Source organism: Haliotis asinina, chromosome 1, assembly GCF_037392515.1.
Source record: "Haliotis asinina isolate JCU_RB_2024 chromosome 1, JCU_Hal_asi_v2, whole genome shotgun sequence".
NCBI lineage: Eukaryota > Metazoa > Mollusca > Gastropoda > Lepetellida > Haliotidae > Haliotis > Haliotis asinina.
The window spans coordinates 102,313,292-102,330,609 of NC_090280.1; the positions used below are offsets into that span (position 1 = coordinate 102,313,292).

Genomic DNA, 17,318 nt, shown 5'->3' on the forward strand with positions numbered 1-17,318 from the left:
TATACATACATCCATGAACACCATGTACAGATCAATCCCATAGACCTATCACATTGTAAACAACAGCAACAAAATCAGTGCAGTTGAATAATGACACAGACATCTATGACCTAGTTTTTGGCACGTTTGTGTTTCACGTATTCTGAGCAGGAACTGGTGAGTTGCAAAAACTGTCTAAATTCCGACAATCCCTTTATCCCCGAAGGATGACACATATTCGGCTGTGTTCTTGAAACTCAATGGGGATGTGTTTGTGTCAACATACTGAACGTCATAATATAAACATCTAAATATTTCAGTCGTATGAGGTCCCATGGGTGGTACCAAGAAGAGGGCAAAGACAATGTATTCTGATGTTATTGTTTTCTTCAAGAATAATTCAATATCAGGGAATTAAGAAAACCGAGCAATGCAAGTTTAATGCCAATTCCTGTCAACGGGTTATAGAAAATCGATTGCATGGAAGAATGTGGCTATGAAATGTCATAAGGAATCCGAACACACACGACGAAGGTATTTGTAGCAACACCAGACCAAGTTGGCTCTATGATCCAACTAGTGCATTATGATTGTCCCGGTGATTCTGTGTTTCACTGTTAGTTTCATCTGTCCAGTTCAGCTAGTTTGCTTCAATGAAGCATCAATCACAGAAGACGACCGTTATCTGGAAAACAGCTTGTTTGGCATCATTAAGGAAAAGGTGTCTGCTGCACGTGAGTGTGCCGTTGCGTGTTATGCCCATCTGGGTTGTTCCTCATTCGGATTCGAACCTACACTTCGCACGTGTCACCTTCACAAGAAAGACAGTTCCACAGCACCAGCCGACCTGGTGACGAAAGCACCGTGGCAACACAGTGATATTTCACAGTGGCCGAAGGTATGTATTTGAGCGTATTTAGGTCTTTTGTTTCCAATATGTATATGTTCTTGGATCTAAATGGGGAGCATGTGTGTGTGAAAGGTGCTGATCATGTTAACGAGTGAAAAAGACTGAAGTATGTACGGGTTCATCCAAACAAAAGCGAACCAGGGAAACGTTTGGCAAACTATGGGATTGCATCGACCATTCTCTTGTAACCGATGCTGCTGATGTACAGATGTGTACATTGTTCCATGCCTGTAAGTTAAATAGACGTTCTTTTCCCTATGGATTTGGGTATTTGTTATTTAGAGAAGACAAGACAATCGTTTATTGTATTTTAGGCCACCAGCACTTAAAAACGAGAGTTACATACAGAAGGTATATACATAAGAACATGGTCAATTGTAAGTTCTCGTTTCGACGAAAAATGCATATTAACATAGAGAGCTAGTTACGAAGGGTAAATCATTTTTTCTTGTTAATGTAATTTTACTAGTAAAAGCTGTCTGTGATAGTTACGATAGATACTGTTCTGGGTTATGCTTGTAACGTAAATCTTCATAAAGTGGACACTCAAGAGTAAAATGTACATCTGAAGTATACATTCAACTGAAGAATTACATAACGGACAATGTCTTTCACATTTGGGGATGGAAAACCTGTCCTGTATTTGACAAATATATTTCTGTTACACTTAGAAGTATGTTTAGATAAATACAATGTGGGTTGCGTTGGAGTTTTAAATGTTCTATGTAATTCACAACGAGAGTTACTTTCTAGAGTGAAATGCCATTCCTGGTAAAACATATTTACCGCTCGATCACGAAATTCTTTCAAAAACATACAGACATCGGATCTTCCATATCAATCAGTACCCATGAGAAAACAGGCGACTTCTAATATGTGATGCCTAAGTTGGTTTGCCCATATTATCTAGATGAATTATCATAATTTAATGATTATAAGATATTTTGGTAGACGAGTTTCATTCATTATCAGAATCTTAAACCAGTATTTAAGACACCGTATTAGGGAATTAATATACATGGGGTGTCTCTTGCATTCACAGTAAACCATACAATTTGGAGTAGCGGGTAGAACACATAAAAACTTCTTGAAGGCCACAAGATGTAATCTCTCCAGGTAATCGTAGCGTTGAAATCCCGACACTTCCGATGCATATAATAAAATAGGTTGTAACTGGGTACGATACAGTTTGAAGAACATATTTAGAGTTAATATTCCACATTCATGAAAGATTTATAAAACTGGAATCATGCTTCCTTTGTACGTAGGAACAGGTCATATAAGCAACTATTTAAATTCATCGTATGTGAAAAACGTATTCCTAGATATTTATATTGATTAACAATAGCAACAGATTTTCCCTGAAAAATAAAACCTAAGACATTTCTCCTTTGATATTACAGCGCCACCACTTCTAAATATGCCTATCTTGGTTTCATCTAGATTTACGAATAGTTCCTAGTTTACAGAATAATTTTCGAGCATATTTAGCTAATTTTGCAAACCAATAATACACTCTTCAAAAAGGAAACGCAAAACCCAAATGTCAATGAAAATTTGGTGTTATTCAAGGACGAATAGATCGACGGAAAAGCATCTTCTCCATATTTCATGAGAATAACAGTCACCACAGTCATTACTCCTGTCCACCAAGTGGGGTTGGAGTCAGTACCTCGTATGATCACCTTCAGCTGCTACCACTTCCCGACACATATTGGGTACAGATCGAATCAGTGGATGTTTTGTAGTGGAATCCTTCTCCATACCTCCTCCAGTATGTGGAACAAGTGTGGTGGATTACGACGTCGATGTACCCGTCGATCGATCTGATTCCAAAGGTGTTCGATTGGGTTTGGATCCGAGATCTGGAGGGTATTGATGTTTGTATTGGCCAGATAGTCCATGGTGGCATGTGCTGTGTGTGGCGTGGCGTTGTCTTGTTCAAATAGTTGCCGTTGACGGCCAACAAGGTGAAAGACGTGCGGACGGGGAATCTGGTCGATGTATCGACTGGCCGTCAGATTGCCTTGTACAAGCACAAGTTGCGATCTGCGGGTGTATCAGATAGGTCCCGACACTATGAGACTCCCTTCACCGAATCTGTCCACCTGTCCGATGTAGTTAGGAGCAAAGCGTTCATGACGTCGTCTGTAGACACGATCTCCACTACCATTAAGTCGCCTGAGGAGATAACGGGATTCATTGCTAAACCATATGCGCCTCCGGATTGCCCGGTTCCATGGCAGCACCGTGTTACACCATCTCACTCGTCGACGTCGATGTAGTCGTGTCAAGGAGGGGGCAACTTTGGGACGTTTGGGACGTATTCCTACCTCTCGGAGACGGTTCCTGATTGTCTGATCGGACACTCTTCGGGCTCCAAAGTGTTCCTGTGCTGTGTCCCGGGCAGTACGATGGCTGTCACGTAGGTGGGTTACCCGGATGTGCCGATCTTGGACTCTAGGTCGCCCTGATCTTGGACGGTCATTTGTCGAATTTGTTTGACGAAATCGATCCGACAATCGAGTTAGTGTGCTGGGATGAACGTTGAATATCCTTCCCACCTCACCCTTTGGTTCGCCAGTCTGCAATCGCCCAGTTGCCTGACTTCGATCGGCAGCGTTGAGACGTCCCATTTTCGTGTACAGTACTTGTGTCATAGTCTTAAAATCACCGTAATTAGACCATAATTATGGTGATCATATTTCAATAATAACTTGCGTATTTACATCAATATTTTATTCAACTATCAGAAAACATTCAGACTTGTGGACCACGTGACTGGCCGTCACACATAAGTAAGTTTGAATTATGCAACTCAGTCAAGCGGTCGCTACGCTATGGTTATGCCTCAGGCCATAGCATGCTGTGCATGGCCGGGTGCAACGTCATTGTAAATGGCTTATGTCCGTTGCGTAGTGATATGAATGATTTTAAGTGGTCAGTGCACTGCATGAAATAGACATAATTGCAATTAATACACCAGATGTTGGATTACAGCTACAGTATTAGGTAACTTCATACTTTCACAGAAGGCCTGAGTCCCTATATATACTGAGTCCAGTAGCAGACACTTCACTCTGCTACAAATAAAGACTCAAGGGACTCAGCAGCCTTCTCTCTGTTTTTAAGGTAAGATTGTATTACTGCACTAGTTAAAGTCTTGAAGTTATATTGTGTGTACTCCACTTATGTGTACTACCTTTTTCATAGCCTTAACCGTACTTGTATATAGTTCAGTAGACAACAAGGCAACGTAGATGCCAATAGTGTGTTTATATATGTAGATATTAGTCTGTTAGTTCAATTGTACATTGACTGTTGATATGCCAAGTGATAGACAGTCATTACACAGTATGAGTACGTGTACATTGTGGTAAATACCCGCGGGTAACCTCACGTAAATACCGGCTCATGCGAATATTGGCTATGATACGTCTATCATACGGTTAAGCATTTACGGTATTGGAATAATACAGTATGTAAAATACATGTATATGTAAATACATCAGTAACGCTAGAATGCCGTAAATGTAAGTGTCAGCAGTCCCTGTATGATATACATTAGCTAGAATAAGACATAATAAATCCCTGTCTAGTATAATACACAATTTACTTTGCAATTGCACAAACGTATTTGTTTAATAACCAGTAATGCGCCGTAACGCGCGATTCAGATATTTGAACTCTACCAACTCAGTCGTACAGCTTTCGACCAAGTAACAGTACCTCTTTTATGTCGCTAATTTTATATTTGATTGTTAAACGTCTACTGTATCTACCATGTATATTATTATTGTTTGAAATTTCTTTCTACATGTAATTACTGACTCTGCTACAAATAAAGACTCAAGGGACTCAGCAGCCTTCTCTCTGTTTTTAAGGTGATGGCCGAATAGTCAGCTCTGCCAAGTTAATTCCCCCCAAATATCTTGTCGTCATTGTGACGTAGCCCAGGTCTGCATATACCACACAGACAACCAAGCTACGTCAGTTGATGGAGATCAAAGATCCCGGTGCTGATGAAAGGCATAACACCCGAAAACTACAGGTCAAGGCTGCGGTCTTTCAATCTTGAGTCCTTCGAAACAGTAAGTCTGCCGGCAGAGTCATCATCAACACCAGCTCAAAATACAACATCATCAACGTCAACGTCAACGACAACAGCAACAACGTCAATATCAACTACGACATCAACTTCAACAGCGTCAACGTCAACAACAACAAGTTCAAGTGTTTTAATTACAAACATGGCCATGTCTCATATTCATCTACCTAAATACTCAGGTAAACAGGATGCAATGAACTGGTGGTCTGATCTAGAGACTTGGGTAAAACTCCAAGGAACTGATGAAAACAGAGCTTGTCTATTTTTAAACTTTCTTCTGGAAGGACCAGCAAAACAGTGGCATCTTACATTAAGTGACGATATCAAGTCAGACTGGAACAATCTCAAACAAGCTTTCATGTCTCGGTTTCAACCATCAGGACAGTTTGACCTATCAGTGCTAGCCATTAATCAGCAACCTGCTGAATCCGTGTCTGAATATATCACTAGATTAGAACAGGCGACCTGCAGGAAGTCAATACCAATGGACATCCTAGTTGCTATAGCTGTGAACGGACTGAGCCCTTCTGTCAGACAATGGGTCTACAATAAAGAGCCCAAGTGTTTGGACCAAGTGCGCCAGCAGGGTGAACTCGCATCCAAGGCCTATCTCAGTGTTCAGAAGCCCGATCAAGCTAGCCTCACAGACCAAGTTACTAAGCTGTCTGCACTAGTGATGTCACTGATGGAAAACCAGCAGAGACCCGTGGCAGCGGCGATGTCGGCACAGCAGGAGACACTCCCAGATAACTGTCGGCCAAGAATCAGGTGTCAGTCACAGCCTCGACAGGATGTTGTCAGTTCTGGACAAAAACGTCGCCAGTCATCTCATCCTGGTCAACAGTCGCAGCACAGGCAACTTGACTTGAGACGAGAACAACACCGTCCATCCAGCAGAAACGACAGAGAAAGATGCTCAGGATGTGGTGGGTATTGTTCTCAGCGTAATTACTGTCCCCATAGGCATACAATTTGTAATTTTTGCAGGAAGAAAGGTCATCATACATCTGTCTGTTACCAGGTTCTTCTGTCTAAAGCAAATAACGCATAGGGGCGCGTGCCTGATTCCAAGGAACAACTTAGAATCAGGCACCCAAGCAAATTGCCCAAACCATCCAACTTTCCCTCCAATTGTAGTGCTCCTACTATCCCATCCTCACCCAATCCTAGTCGACATGAAGTATCTCTTGTAGCACCTTTATGTAAAAACACCATTCAGGTTAAGGTTAGGCAAACGAAAACAACAGCATTAATAGACACTGGAGCTTCAATTAGCTGTGTTCACATGAAATTTCTGAAGAAAATAGGACTCACTGAGTCTCACCTTCAGAAATCTCATCTGACAGAAATCATTGGTGTAGGAGGAGAACGGCACCCAGTGTTAGGTGTAGTCTCACTACAACTTAAAATTGGCCATGCATTATTTTCACAAGATTTTCATGTCTTCACATCATTGCATCATGCCATCATTCTTGGTTTAGACTTTCTACAGTCAAACCATGTCCAAATTGATCTCTCAAACCGCTCAGTTCACTTGCATGATGGATTAATATCCGTAAGCTTGGTCGATGCCAATGCAGGGTTTGTGAGACCACGAAAAACAGTCAAAATTCCTCCACATTCTCAGGCTGATATTCCTGTTAAAATCTCCCGCTGTGAGAACAACAGACTATTGCTACTAGAACCATTTCCTGGCCTAGATACACTCCAACTTCAAGGAGCCAAATGTCTCATCCAAGGTGCCAAAGGAAGACCATGCATGAGGTTTCTCAATCCAACTGACAAACCTGCTTTGCTTCATCATCAACAAATAGTAGCCACAGCCTCCATCATTGACCCATCATCTATCCATACACTAGAATCTGAACCAAACAAAGGTCATCCTTCAGTCAACACGACAGTTCCTTCCAACTCCTCAAATCCGAACTCCAACCTATCTTTTGATCTGAGTGAGTCAGATCTCACAGAGATCCAAAAGCAACAACTTGAGTGCTTCCTCTTGTCTCAAAGATCAGTTTTTGCACAAGAATGGTCAGAGCTCGGCAAAACACATCTGCATCAGCATAAGATTGAGACAGAGCATACCCGTCCTGTTAGACTCCCCTTCTATCGTCAGTCATCTTTAGTTAGAAAAGAATGCGCCAAACAAATCAAGGAAATGTTAGATGCAGGAATAATAGAGCCAAGTCATTCTGAATGGCATTCCCCAGTAGTTATGGTCAAGAAAGCTGACAATAGTTATCGATTTGCCGTCGATTATCGAAAGCTAAATGCAGCAACGAAACCAATTTTCTTCCCCCTTCCACGTTTAGAGGATGTCATAGATGCTATTGGTGAAAAACATGCACAACTGTTCTCTGTTCTTGATTGTGCAAGTGGATTTTGGCAGATACCACTTCACCCAGAAACAAAGCATAAATCAGCATTCATCACTCAAGATGGTATTTGTGAATTTAACCGTCTTCCTTTTGGCCTCAAAAATGCACCTGCTGCTTTCCAACAAACGATTTCTACTGCTCTTCAGTCCATGAATTGGAAGTATATTTTGATTTATGTGGACGACATCATTATCTACAGCAGAACCTTTGAAGAACATTTGCATCACCTCAAATGTGTTTTTGGCAAACTAAAAGAAGCTGGTCTTACTCTAAAACCAAGCAAATGTAGGTTTGCAGCTAAAAGAGTCTCATATTTAGGACACGTCTTCACTAAAGATGGTGTGGAAGTTGACAAATCAAAGGTAGAAGTTGTTAAAAACATCCCCTCTCCTAAAACTGTCCATGACGTTAGGCATTTTCTAGGTCTTGCTAGTTATTATCGCAAGTTCGTTCCAAATTTCTCCCGCATAGCCTCTCCATTGTACAATTTGCTTCAAAAGGATGTCACATTCCACTGGACTGACGAATGTGAGCAGGCACTCAACAGACTGAAAGAATACTTAACTACAGCCCCTGTCTTAACATACCCTGACCCTAACAGACCATTCATTCTAACAACTGATGCTTCCACCTCAGCTCTAGGGTACATCTTAGGTCAACGAGATGCTTCAGGTCAAGAGCATGTCATCTGTTATGGTGGCCGAGCCCTTCATGCTGCTGAGAAGAAATGGGGCATAACTCAGTTAGAATGCCTGGCCGTACTGGAAGGCATTAGAACTTTCAGGGTTTACCTCACATCCCAAAAGTTCAAAGTGTACACAGATCATCATGCCCTCAAATGGCTAAATGACATCAAACAGGAAACAGGTCGTCTTGCCAGATGGTCTCTCATGCTCCAGGAATATGACTTCGACATCGAACATAGAGCAGGTAAAGCTAATACAAATGCTGATGCTCTTTCTCGTATTCCATATCCTGCACAGGTCTCAGAACCTGTCACTGATGATTTTCCCATTCCACCACGCCCTTCTATCAACTATGCTACTGACAATGCTGAGCACAGGCATGTACCGACCCAGAGTTCATATGCTGAAGTGGTTGCAACAGCACCACAGAGAAGCCAAATTCGTCACAGCCTTGCTAGTCAGCCTACTACTTCAGATAATGTCTATGGGATATCTACTGAAAGTTCACCTTCAGAAAACCCTAATTCATCTGATCAGAAAGCTGTAGATTCTACTTCAACAGCATCACTCGATCTGTGTGTTGAATTCTGCTATCAAGAGGACAGTCCATCAGGGCCAACAGTTCAAACCATAGACACTGATATCCCTGAAAACAATCTCGCAGAGAGACAGCACAATTCTCCAGATCTTAAGCCAATCATGGACTATCTAGAGAATAGTGAGATTCCCTCACATTACACTGATTCTCAAGTCAAAGGCCTCCAAGGTCGCTCACAAGAGTATGATCTTTGTGGTGGCATATTATATCATTTCTACACACCAAAGCACAGAGGAAACAAGAATCGTCGTTGCCCAATGGTCACACAACTGGCAGTTCCTCTTGCAGACAGGAAATCCCTGCTTTATGCTTATCATGATTCAAAAGCAGGTGGATGTCATTTTGGTCGTGATGCTACCCGTCAGTCCTTATTGACCAAATACCATTGGCCAGGCTTGTATCAAGATGTGGAAACATACATCAAGTCATGTGACGAATGTCAAAAAACCAAACGTTGGGTTCATTCCAAACCAGCTCCAATGGTACCTATGCCAATTGAAGACAACTTCTCCAGGCTACATGTTGATATTCTTGGGCCTCTTCCTCAAACAAAGGATGGGCATAAGTATGTTCTTGTAGCCGTGGATTCATACTCAAGGTGGATTGAAGCATTTCCATTGCACACGCAAGATGCCGTGGAAGTAGCAACAAAACTCTTTAATGAGGTCTTCACAAGATATGGTGCCCCTCGAACTCTTATCACTGATAGAGGACGTCAGTTCACATCGAAACTCGTCAATGCCATCTGTGAAATCTTTGAGGTGAAACACCACTTCACATCATCATACCACCCTCAGACAAATGGAATGGTTGAGCGTCGCAACAGTACAATTGCCCAAGCCTTGAAATCGTACTGTAAGCCGGACCAGTCCAACTGGGCTGATATTCTTCCATGTGTCCTTATGGCAATACGAAACACACCATGCCAGTCAACTGGTTTCTCACCACATCAAATGCTCTTTGGCAGAGAGATGTGTCTTCCATTTGACACCACACTCACACCAAAACTAACACTTGGTAAAAATGCAGAGACACATCTTAAACAGCTCATTGACAATTTGAAAGTTGTCAAAGCTATTGCTCGAGACAATATGTCTGTTAGTCAACAGATAGACCAGGAGCATCAAGAACTGAAATCATCAGAACCTTCGTTCAGATTAAGCCAACAGGTACTTCTTCACAACCCTGTAGTCAAACAAGGACTTTCACCCAAGCTGTCCCACTCATGGACAGGTCCTTATTATATCACGAACATTGGTCCAAACCACACGTTCAAAATACACAGATGTTCAGACAACAAAGAACATAAATCTTTGGTTCATGCCAATCGTCTGAAACCCTATATCCTCAGAGGTAATGTTGCACGGCATGATGACTCACCAGGTTCTACTACACCTGCAACTACGGATCCATTACCAGATCTTCCTGCACAAACTTTGCAAGGCAACTCTCCACTCGACTCAACAGTCGGCAGTGGAACTCCTACTGCAAAAGCAAATGAAACTGTGCCATCAGAGCACACTGACAAACAAACAAATGATCACCAACAGGATCGCCAACAAGATCACCAACATGATCGCCAACAAGATCACCAACATGATCGCCAACAAGATCAATTCTATGATGTTGAAAAACTCTTGAAGTACAAAAACATCAATGGCATACGTCATTTTCTTGTCAAATGGGATGGATATCCTACACCAACATGGGAACCACACCATAACATAGGACAAGGACTTATCAGAGACTTCCACGTGCACAAAACTCAGACTGGACGCAGTCGTAAGCACAAAAGATCTCGCAGATATTTTTTCTAATCTCTAATAATAGGGTTACCCTCGACTTTGATAGTCTAAAGCAGTTGGTTTCAGTGTAAATTGGTAGGCGTTGATAACAAACCTACAGGTCCGCTTGTGTTCAAAAGTGCTAGAAGGATGATAGTTGCAAATGTCATCTCTTCAAACCCGTTGTCAACACTATCAACCCACTGCAGCATAGCTCTGAGTTATCAGTGTCAGTTACTTGCTATTAAAGATTACACTCATGTAATGTCCTATCTTCAAATCAAATGCCACTGATACAAAAATGTTGCCCAAATATGACACTATCTGCCCTCTCCACCAATTCAACTATTTAGAAGACTACCCCAAACAAAACTTGCACCAGATATTCTACATAGGTGTTTTAACTGAATTTTCCCATTACAGGTTCATATCCTTTCATATTAATGAACTTCATACAATTGCTAAGCTCCTGCTGAGAACAATACTCTACCATACATGTGTTATTATGTCAAATGTATTTTGTTCACTATAGTATATACCTTTTTATGTTCAAGGAGAACAATTTTTATCATGGCATATATTGTATTGTGTTTTACAATGTGTATCCTTATTTTTGGGCAATACTTCCACATGTTCTCTTTTTGCCAATCATTGATTGATCAAAGGTTTATATTAAACGCGTATTGTGTTTGGTTGCACGCGAACAATTGTAGCATCCATGTCTTGCTTTTGAGGACAAAAGCTTCCCGCAGCGGAGGGATATTGTCATAGTCTTAAAATCACCGTAATTAGACCATAATTATGGTGATCATATTTCAATAATAACTTGCGTATTTACATCAATATTTTATTCAACTATCAGAAAACATTCAGACTTGTGGACCACGTGACTGGCCGTCACACATAAGTAAGTTTGAATTATGCAACTCAGTCAAGCGGTCGCTACGCTATGGTTATGCCTCAGGCCATAGCATGCTGTGCATGGCCGGGTGCAACGTCATTGTAAATGGCTTATGTCCGTTGCGTAGTGATATGAATGATTTTAAGTGGTCAGTGCACTGCATGAAATAGACATAATTGCAATTAATACACCAGATGTTGGATTACAGCTACAGTATTAGGTAACTTCATACTTTCACAGAAGGCCTGAGTCCCTATATATACTGAGTCCAGTAGCAGACACTTCACTCTGCTACAAATAAAGACTCAAGGGACTCAGCAGCCTTCTCTCTGTTTTTAAGGTAAGATTGTATTACTGCACTAGTTAAAGTCTTGAAGTTATATTGTGTGTACTCCACTTATGTGTACTACCTTTTTCATAGCCTTAACCGTACTTGTATATAGTTCAGTAGACAACAAGGCAACGTAGATGCCAATAGTGTGTTTATATATGTAGATATTAGTCTGTTAGTTCAATTGTACATTGACTGTTGATATGCCAAGTGATAGACAGTCATTACACAGTATGAGTACGTGTACATTGTGGTAAATACCCGCGGGTAACCTCACGTAAATACCGGCTCATGCGAATATTGGCTATGATACGTCTATCATACGGTTAAGCATTTACGGTATTGGAATAATACAGTATGTAAAATACATGTATATGTAAATACATCAGTAACGCTAGAATGCCGTAAATGTAAGTGTCAGCAGTCCCTGTATGATATACATTAGCTAGAATAAGACATAATAAATCCCTGTCTAGTATAATACACAATTTACTTTGCAATTGCACAAACGTATTTGTTTAATAACCAGTAATGCGCCGTAACGCGCGATTCAGATATTTGAACTCTACCAACTCAGTCGTACAGCTTTCGACCAAGTAACAGTACCTCTTTTATGTCGCTAATTTTATATTTGATTGTTAAACGTCTACTGTATCTACCATGTATATTATTATTGTTTGAAATTTCTTTCTACATGTAATTACTGACTCTGCTACAAATAAAGACTCAAGGGACTCAGCAGCCTTCTCTCTGTTTTTAAGGTGATGGCCGAATAGTCAGCTCTGCCAAGTTAATTCCCCCCAAATATCTTGTCGTCATTGTGACGTAGCCCAGGTCTGCATATACCACACAGACAACCAAGCTACGTCACTTGCAAAGATCGTGCATGAAATTGTGAGATTCATTTGGGTCTTTATCGTCACATTCTGATATTCGTGCTGCATGATATCCACGCACATCATGACAATCCTGATTAATAAAATCGTTCAAAATCATTTTGGATGCCTTTGGTCAAACATGATCTTCTAAAACATTCCAGAAAAAAAATGTTTGAGTTCACATATGCCTACAAAAGTGTCAGTATCATTTTTGAGTTTTTGCTATGAGATTTACTGTTCTCGAATGGAACGTCGCCATCGTCACTGTATTCATTATTCATTATGGATATTTACTGGCGAATTTTGTAATTTCTGTTGTGGCACTGATTTCTTTGTCTATTTTAAGGAATTATCGGGTCCATGCGAGGACCACACGTGTCTGTCAGGGACGCGATGTAATGTGCATCGTGTGACTAAAGCGCCACTGTGTTTGGAAGGTAGGCGTTTGTTGTTATTACTGATTCGTTAGAATTTTTAACATAACATCCCTATAACACTAGAATTTGTGTCCCGACGATACCTGTGCTTTTTGTCAAGACTTCAAGACAGTTACAGAGAAAATTGTAGTAACGTTGCAGAGGCTGTAGTTCACCCGGCTGTGTCATCAATACTCCCAAATATCACCAGCATTACAAAAGCTGCTGGTGGCATTACATTTAGATGGAACATAAGTTGATTAATCTGAAAGAAAATTCAATTGTAACAATCTGTCATGATCTGCTAAATCTTTCTTGAGGTTCGCACGATTTTGACAGCATACAGAAATCGGATCTAGTAAAGTAAATATAAGGTGTGAGAGCTGATTTAAAATCCCAATGCTGTCAGTCTTGTTACGAGATAACACTTGACGTAATGAGAATATTCGCTGAAAAAGTATTTCATACATATGACCTCCTCGGTACATAGTTTGTTTCATCAACCCTCATTACATTAAGAATGAAGAGTTTGCTTGACTGTTAAGTCACGTTTTTGTATCCCACTAAAAACCTTGTCGGGAGGGGCGAAATACAGCTTAGTCCAGAAATGTCACAGAGTGTAAAACAAATTGTATTGTTTGGCCCCGCTCGAAACACAACGCTGGCACACAGACACAGACACAGACACACAGACGAATTTCTTGGTACTTGGTTACAAAACTATTTCAATCCACAGCCGACGTCTATCAACCAGATGTTTGTTCTGACGAACTTATTCCTAAAGCAACCTGCAGTTCTGAATCCAAGGTAGCAGGAAGCGTGAGGTCATGTACATGTCCCACAAACTACAGAGATGTACCGCTGGACGTTGTCCGTATCAACCAAACCTGCATGGTCAACGGCAGCTGGACACAACCTCTGATTAACTGCACAGGTTTGTTTAATCCTTCATTATAAACCTAATTCTGATCACTGCCTTTAATGGTCATTATCCTTTCTACTTGCACCAATACCCGGTAAGAGGTTTTACTCCCAATGTAAAACCTGGGAATAGGTTTAACTAGATTTAAGTAAAACCTATTCCCAGGTTTTACTAGGAGTAAACCCTCGTCCCGAAAGTACCGGTTTGGAGCGATCAGCCACCGAAATCTGCATTCACAGGAAAGGAAAAACAAAAACTCTGACAACAGTGTTTTAATTGAAATTGAACGTCATTGTAACACTTCCGTGAGCGACAGTTTGTGTTGTACCGGAATCTCCCTCTGAAGTAGGAACCGACACTGTCGCAGACGTCTGAGTTTTCTTTGGAGCTGAACATGAGAGAACATCTGACGCCATTGCTTGTTGTTGATCACTGGTTCTCTTGTAAACCCTCACTGCCTCGCTTTTGTGACCTACAATAAAAGAATTCATCTTGATAAGTCATTTCAAATTGTACATAACCGTTTGAAAAGCAATTTATATGATATTGTAATCGCTTTGCTTGGGGCCATCATTGGGATTCGAACCCGGATCTTGGCATGTTAACCATAACACATGTTGACATCACAAGTTCTAGCATTTAAAATCGCCAAATTGCAATTTGGCCCAGTCACTTCAAGTTTCATTCGTGTTTTGCAGATATTCATTGAGTTACATACCAGTTTGTTCACAAATCTGTTGCTCGCTTATGTTTGCCTCGTAGAGACGGGTAGCAGCAGTGCATCTGAGCGAGTGGTTCGTTTTCCTTCCTTCAATTCCGGCTTCAGCACATATTCTCTTCACCGTTGTCTGGATTGTGTTGTGGCCCATGGGCGACTCTAGGTACCATTTTCCATCCTTAGGTTTCTTCATCGGGGTGAAGTAAAACGCATTTGCTCGAGTTGAAGATGGTAGGCTGGAAAGTTAAATTGTGTTGACATAGAATCAATTAAGTATGAAATGTTTGCATTTGTCATTTATATGCCCCTAAACCAATGCGTGCAATCATCATCAGGGAGTAAAATTATAAGACAATTTACATGCAGTATGGGTCAAGTCACCCGCATGATGTGATTAAATGAGTGGTATATCTAAAGAATGTATAACATGTATCAGAAATGTATCAGAAAACATCTAATACATACCAAAGTGACTTGTACTTCATGAAAAGGCGCACATAACATCGTTCCGGGTTCTTGGTATTTTCATACGCTCGCACCTTTTTCTTCTGCAGTTTCCTGTCTTTCACTCCCCCGGCATTTGTCTTAGAGACGTCTTCCACATACTGCAGGTACCTGCGGCCGTTCTGGTCTGTATGTGGGCCTGTAATCTGAGGTTGTTGGTGTAGTCTTAAACTCCGATGTTCCTTTCCACCTCTCAAGGCGAAGTTAAGTCCTGGAAAATAAAATTCCGTACACAATTATATAATGTTTATCTATTTTGGTCTTAACACGGGATTCAAAATATCCATCCAAACTTTGTTTGGTTTGGTTTGCCTCAAAGTGAAGTCGGGCATTTTGTTCCAGTTAATCACATTTATTTTCGATGTGAAGGTTTGATTGTAAATGCCAAAATTGCTAATATCCGACTTTTCGACAGGGAAATCAAATGCAAAATGCAACTCACCAGTTAAGTAGAGGACTGTGTCCAGGAGTTTTTGCGGCGTGCCTTCTCCAAGAGCCCCCTTCTCCCACAGAGTGTTCTCCTCGTCTCGAGTTATCACCTCTGTAGGTTTTCTCACGTCTGCTCCAAGACCAGCTGTGGACCTCTCACGCATGCATGCGTCCAGTGCCTGTCTGCTGTCCTGGAACTCTTCGCCTTCCATCAGATTGTAAGGAGATTTGTTAGCTTTCAAGTGTGACGCTATTGCCGTGAATAGCCCATACACAGTAACAGCTGGGTAGCAAGTCCCGTCCACTTTCCTCGCCTCGAATAGGAAATACTTTAGGGCTGTATTTATATCTTTAGCAGTCATATCCAGCAAGTCTTCAGTCAAGACGGACGACGACAGCGCGATGTTTGCATCCATTGACCTCGTCCGACGCTCTTCTTGCCATCGCCTGAATACTCCTTTCGCCCAATCATTTTTGTACCTTGTCGTTCTTGGAACACATCGAGATAATTTCCTTTCAATATCTTCCTCAGTCAAAGGTGCCGCGAAACGGAACAGAAAATCATCAGCAGCAGCAGCAGCAGCAGCAGCAGCAGCAGCATTGTCATCATCTTTCTTAAACTGCGACTGTGTTAAAAACATTTCGTCTTCGCTCTGGTTTGCCATGGTTAGCAATGAGCGGATTCAAGTAACCACGTGGTATATAACTGACTCACTCACAAAAAACACGTGCACTGCGTGAAAATCCCGTGCGTTTTCTAACTTGTGCATTAGAGTTGCGACATTGCTGTCATTCCGAATGTTCGCGGTATAGTGAGGTCCTAATTCCTTATAACGCAATATTTAAAATGACGGTTTATAAGCAAGAGAAAAAACTTCTCCTCAGTTTTGGTAGAGAATGTAAACCTTCGGGGGTCGGGAAATCCCTCGGGGCTACGCCCCTCGGGATTTCCCTACCCCTCAGGTTTACATTCTCTACCAAAACTTCGGAGGCGTTTTTTCTCCTATACCTATAAAATTGTGGTCTTGTGTCTATGAGCAGATAATTTGTGCAATTGATTTTATACTTTGACTAAATAATTTCATTGCCAGGTCCCTACGTCAGATTGACCACGCCCAGTACCAGCATATACACCTTCCAATTGATACCAACCAGCAGCCTTCAAACTATTACAGGTGGCACCTCTACCGTGGTATTTCTGGTGAAGACGTGCCACGATGCTATCTTTGTGCTTCACACATATCCTAACTCGTATACGCCTGTTATTGAGGTGGCTATTGGTGGGGATAACAACATGAGGTCCTTTGTCCATGGATGCATAGGGTGCGCATTCACGGAATACCACGATGAATCATCTATTCTATCTTGCAACGAGTACAGACCATTTTGGCTCAGCTGGAGGGATGGCGTCATCTCTGTTGGAAAGGGACTTGTTGCTGGCGGGCAGCGGTTCCTGCAATGGACACCAACTACCAATATCGTGATAAATTACGTTAGTATTAGCACCTATGTTAATAATCCTGGCACATGGCTCTTCTTGGAACAGTGAAAGATAAATCTATCTGGTCAATCAAGGCGGAATGGAAGGTATTATGGACCCCATGTGGTCGAATAAATCAAATTATAACACAGGATTTTTTGTCACCGTTTCACCAGTTGCTTTACCTCGCAGTTTGAATATGCAGCATTTCGTACCCTGAAACATGCACTCTGAATCACTGAGGTTTGAACCTAAAGAAAATGTGAATGCCAATTTCCACAGTCTCAATAGTGAAT

General features: G+C 41.4%; 1 protein-coding gene across 1 annotated transcript; it reads left to right on the forward strand.

Moving 5' to 3' along the window:
* Window positions 1–565: 565 nt before the first annotated feature.
* On the forward strand, window positions 566–17,091 carry LOC137277666 (C3 and PZP-like alpha-2-macroglobulin domain-containing protein 8). Its single transcript, XM_067809532.1, has 4 exons — window positions 566–877; window positions 12,900–12,990; window positions 13,706–13,903; window positions 16,634–17,091. The coding sequence occupies exons 1-4, from the start codon at window positions 566–568 to the stop codon at window positions 17,089–17,091; spliced, it is 1,059 nt and encodes a 352-aa protein (XP_067665633.1).
* The last annotated feature ends 227 nt before the right edge of the window (window positions 17,092–17,318 follow it).